At 31.6% G+C, this 6002-nt stretch overlaps 1 protein-coding gene across 1 annotated transcript; it reads left to right on the top strand.

Moving 5' to 3' along the window:
• Window positions 1-4522: 4522 nt before the first annotated feature.
• LOC111882545 (miraculin) lies at window positions 4523-4999 on the top strand. The gene has a single exon (XM_023878922.2). It carries the CDS (start codon window positions 4523-4525, stop codon window positions 4997-4999), a length of 477 nt encoding a protein of 158 aa, XP_023734690.2.
• Window positions 5000-6002: the final 1003 nt, after the last annotated feature.

Here is a 6002-nt window from a genome sequence, read left to right as displayed (position 1 = left end):
TCCATACACTTAGGTTATGATCCATATCTCATGCTGGCTAACTCTTCATGGATACTTACATAAACTTAGCCTATCATGGATCAATAGCCTAAACAATATATATCACTGATTTACATAATTAGTCCCAGTTAATTTAATTAGTCTCTTTTGATCACTAAATTAATTCCAAATTAATTCTTGATCAATACTAATTAAATATTATGATTTCTCAATTAATATATCATACTTATAATATATTAGTAAATCATAAATAGCATTTTTCTCAAATATCCATCCTATCAGATTGTTCTGGTTAAGGCAACACAAATGGACAACGCTACTCTCGGGTCAAGTACATACCAATTATATTTATGGGCTTAGACACCTAATCCAACAGTCTCCCACTTGGATAAGTCTAATAACTATTATTTTGAGTACGACTCCATAATCCTGACTAGCAATCGTAGCTCTCAAAAGTCGTTGTCGAAATCTGACCTAGTCAAATGATGCGTTCATTAGATAAGAGATCATATATTCTTCCATTCTAGATATCATATGAACCGAGACATGGATTATAATCATTCTATCTGTTCATGTGTTGTTTCTCGATTTCCAATTTATGACACTAATTGAACAAATCAAATCAGTCCAGGCTTGGTCAAGCGCTTAGGGTTGTCATCACTAAATCATCGAGGGACTCACAAATATCGCTTTTATCCCACATTGGGTAAAAGGAATGGATAAACTTCGACTCAAATGCTTGCTTGTACTTACTCATCAAATCACACACAACAATATGTTTTATAACACTAAGTTACTGGTGCGTTTACATATGCCAATGTGCAACCGACTTGTAAACTACAACTTCACATATCTTACTTTTAAGAATATAACATATTATCGTCTCACAATCACTCGTGATAAATTCCATGAAGTGATTCAGATGAGCGTGGGTTTAATTCAATACTCGAATCTTATTCCAGAAGTACTCATGAACACTACAGCAAAGTTGTGCTATATCTAAAACACTTTAGATAATCTACAGACGGGTTCATGACAGTTTTGCCTCAATACCTACTTTCAAAGTATGATCGACTGTGGATAGTTTGAATAACCTAGTTACTCAGAAAGTCAAAACATGTAAAGTGAAACACAAGAATAATTGAATCCAATATGGTCTCAAAACTTTTGAATATAAATAAAACACCTTTTATTTAATCACCATATTGATTACACATTATTTATTGTATAATGTTTAGATTTATCAACTAAATACTTGAATTAAACAATAGTTATCCCATGCTCCAAGCATGCACACTATGTTTATCTATGGTCCTTACTATGTGAAATAAATCAATTGTAAACATTTCCAATGAAACTCATTTCACAATTCCAAATCCTTATCGTACGTGTAAGAATACCTAGTCATTGCCACTTACTGTAATCTATTAGATTCTAAGCTTATATGCAGTGATCCTTTTGTAATGACTATACACACAAGTCACAGTGACTTTGCCAATTACAAAACTTTCCATTGGAGATTGTTACAAGACAATTCCATAGATACAAAGTCTCATTTTCAAAACACATTCCTTTAAACATCCTTTTTGCATAAAAGTTTCTAACTTACTCATAGATTCTTGATATCCAAGTCTCATTATGGAAATTTTCCATGATTTCCATATGACTATCCATTCTTAATAGGATCGTATCTATTCAGAATAATATCAATATGGTCCATACATTACTATACTTCCATCTGTCCTTAAGCAACCAATCCTTAGCGAACCTCAGATCGTCTTTGACAGTTGTTTAACAACTTTAATCATATTCGGTTCTAGTCCTTGTTTCATCTTAATGCCCTAGGCATTTGGAAAATTCAGAACATATAAATATTATAGCATATGCAATCGATCCTATGCCCGAAGCATATGGGACACGATTCATATTGTCTTAAATAATGACCCGATACATTACCAGTCTCTTGCTATAAAATTTCCATATATAGAATTTCCTTATGTCGAATCTTTTCAACATAACATTCATATATGTCCTTGACTAAATTTGATTAAAATCTCACAATCTAAGCTCTTAGATTTGAAATGAAGTATGAGTTCCTCTCTCTTAATTATAGCAAAACAACTTTTCAAAGCAACTTTGCAAATTGAAATATTTGTTTTCTATAGTTAACATTGCTAACTCGCAACACATATCATGATAATTAGGCTCCCACTAGCATACTAATTATTATCGTACTAGCTTAACACTTATGCTCCCACTAGCTTTGACATGTACCAAAAAATGAGCTGGACTTCTAGAAATTAATACTAGTTGACTTTCTTACCAAAGTTCAGATTTCTGATACAAAATGTTTCAATAAGACTTTATCTAGGATTGTCTAACTCATACATCTTCCAAATTAAATAGCAGAAGTGTGTGTTTGAGCCTCAAGAAGGATTGTTCATCCTACACAGTATGTCAAAACAAATCTCAAAAAAAAAAAAAAATTAAAAGAAAAAATTAGTGGTATGTATGCGCCATATTATTGTATGAGTATGAGGATAAGTAAGAAGAAAAATTAAAAAGGTATTTAATTTTTTTCTTTAAATTAGTGCATGGTCATTTTTTCATAATATTACTTATTATTATCATCATATTATCGATATTAAATCTAAAATAGATTTAAAATCAAATTTATTTAACACATGAAATAACTCAAATTAAAATTTATTTAAGGAAATTTTCAGAAAAATCCTAATATTTTACCTTAATTTACGAAAAAATCTCAAATTAAAATTTGTTTATGAAAAAATCTTAATTACCAGTAAAAGTGACGATTTGACCCATTTTTCCGGTTTCATTACTTAAATGGTTTCATTAAAGTCCCATTATTTTACCATAATTTGCAAATAAGTCCCTACATAAAACTAATTAATGATTTGACAATTTTCTCCATTTAACGTACATTTTACTGGTTCATTGCTAATCTTGTCGTCTTTTCATTAAGTTAGTTGATAAGATAGATATAATGGATTATATAATGCTACTTTTACCGTAAATTTGATATCTATCTCATCAACTAATTTTTGTTTTTGTATCCAAGTCGGCAATAAAACCGGTAAAATATGTATTTTTGGAATAAATGGCAAGAAATAAGATGATGAGATAGATATACTGGGTTACATAAGATTAAACAGACAATTTGAAATTTCTTATAAACTTAAAAATGACAAACTTGTTGCTAATTTATGTAATTATTATAGTTTTCGGTGAATGCATTTTATAATTCAAAAATTATACAGTAGATCAGGATATAATTTTTTTTATGGTAAACATAACATTATATAACCCAACATATTCATATCATAAGCTTATTTAATGACTATGCGTCCAGGTCAGCAATGACACCGGTAATATGTATGTTACAGGGAGAAAATGGCTAAATCATCAACTAATTTTAGTTTGATACTTATTTGTAAATTATAATGAAATAATAAGACTTTAATTGAATCGGGTAAATAATGAAACCAATGTAAATAATGAAACCAATAAACTGAGAAAAAAAAGATCAAATGGTCTTTTTACCGGTAATTGAGACTTTTTATAAGCAAATTTTAGTTTGGAGTTTTCTCATAAATTAAAATAAAATATTATGATTTTTCTGAAATTACTTTATATCCTTATTGTCTCATTCTATTTATGGTCTAACACAGGATAACGAAAACACTGTGAAAAGCATGCAATAATGGATATGTCGTATGTCGACTAATTCCAATAGCATGAAGATTCCTTTGTATTTTTTTTTTCTCTTTCTTGCTCACTTCAAAATCAGTGCAGCGTGAGACCAAATATGTAAACATATTAGGATTTTTAGATAGGTTACTCGCTATAGATTTTGTCATCAAGTTTAAAGCATGAGCACCTCAAGTCCCATCGTCTCATATATTATCCATAAATATATTAAACTGCCACCAAGGTAAACCGATAAATCTATATAATTTATACCATATATAGCAATTAGCATATTAAGAACTTTAGACTTCTATATAAATTGTGCATGTATTAATTAATCTATAGAACAACTATATATTCATTTCTTTATCTTTAAACTAAATTTCTGGTGGTTTACCTGGGGCCTCCCAGCTGTCACTACTGAGTGATGCGTCGTCGCTACAAAATCGATAGCAATTAAAAAGTAAAAATAAAAAATCTTGTTGATAACGACTACTGTATGCAGAAAAAAAAAACGTGTAGCAAATTAAATATTTTATTTATTTTTTTCTTTTCTAGATGCATCAGCAGTCCATATATTCTATATATAACTAGCAACCTCTTGTTACACCTGATATCGGCCAAAAGATTAGATAACATGAAGTCATCACTCTTTGATGCAATCTTCCTTCTATTTGTGATCATCACCACATAGTCAATCTGTTCTACAACCACTAACGCTGCTTCGGCCAGTGAAAATGTAGTGAAAGATGCTACCGGGAAAAAGGTCCTGAATGACGTTCCCTACCACATTGGTCCAGTCATATCGACTATGGGTGGAAGAATTAAGTTAACTGACACAATGAACAATAAGAAAATTTGCCCATTCAATGTGGTGCAGGACCCAGCTGACGTTAACCTCGGTGGCCAGTTCATGTTCACTCTTATTGGTAAGCAAAAGTATCTCCTCACCTCACGCAATCTTGCCATTGATTCGGGGTATCCCAAGGGTGCTTGTGAGGGGTCGACATTTTGGACGATCCCAGATGCTGAAGCAAAGCCACCTTCTAATCTGATTACAACTGGTGGTGGTTTCGAGGAGGCAGTTACATGCTTTCGTATTCAGGAGTATCCTAAGCCAACAAGTCCGAAGGTGCACAGCTACATGCTTCAACACTGTCCCTCGTTTTGTGGTGCAGGTCCTGGAACATGCTTTAACGTAAGCATTTACTTAGACAAGGGGGTCAGGCGTCTTGCTGCCACTGGTGATACTCCTTTTGAGTTTGTGTTTCATAAGCTTTCCAAGTAATGTGCCCTTGTTAATTAAGTTGTATGTGCTTTTCTGGAGTGCAAAATAAGGGATGTCATATGTTATATGTATGAGCCCGTGTGGATTTTATTCCACTAATTAGACTTCGATCCAATACACAAGCTATGCTTGTAGTTCAAGTTCAGTGTTTCCTTTACTTACTCAAGATATAAGTTTGTATGTTCGTCCATCACCATAGATGTTAATGCTATATTAATTCATCTTCTTGACAACAAATTAAGAAAAATGGTAAAGCGTACCATCCAAACGATCTATATATGAAACCTGTCTCAACCTCCCAGGGTTTACATGAAAAGTATATGATGGAACACTAACAATATTTTTGATGTGTGAATGTTAATATTTGAGCTGAACCATATATATGTAGAATTTTACATCTCACATTCTCACCCACCACCAAGATACTATATATCCCAGGGCAAGAAAAAACAAGCTTAACGAAAAAAAAAAGTGTGTACGTAGACCGATGCAGGATGGTGTAAAACATATAAGTATTAATAAAATAATAACACCTAATAATATTAGTGCATATGCTGCCATTTATTTTGGTATAATAATTCGTAAGGCGCACAAGGAATTCCTAATTGAAATTAAGTTCATTCCGATTCCATATTTTATTCATTTTTGGAGAATTTACATTGTTTTCAATGATTCCAAAACAACCTGATCACGACAAAACAATCAAGATTGAGATTATATATATTTTATTTATCTTGTATGGGGATCTAGTGTTGAGAGTGAGAACACATTCCTCCAATAACTAAATTTTTTTATATATGACACTTTAATTATTTTAAAGTTTATTTGCAAGACCTTCTATGTTTTAATTTGAATAAATTCAATAATGTCCCCCAACAAAAAAAATGTTGGAATCGCCAATGGTATCGTGTATCATATATAAGCCAATGGTATCGTGTATCATATATAATCCTATGTGGGTTTTCATAAATTGTAGGAAAATTATATAATTATTCGTGGTTTT

Source organism: Lactuca sativa, chromosome 2 (assembly GCF_002870075.4).
Source record: "Lactuca sativa cultivar Salinas chromosome 2, Lsat_Salinas_v11, whole genome shotgun sequence".
NCBI classification, from domain to species: domain Eukaryota; kingdom Viridiplantae; phylum Streptophyta; class Magnoliopsida; order Asterales; family Asteraceae; genus Lactuca; species Lactuca sativa.
The sequence above is the reverse complement of the archived record's forward strand: the minus strand, read 5'-3'. Positions and strand labels throughout refer to the sequence as shown.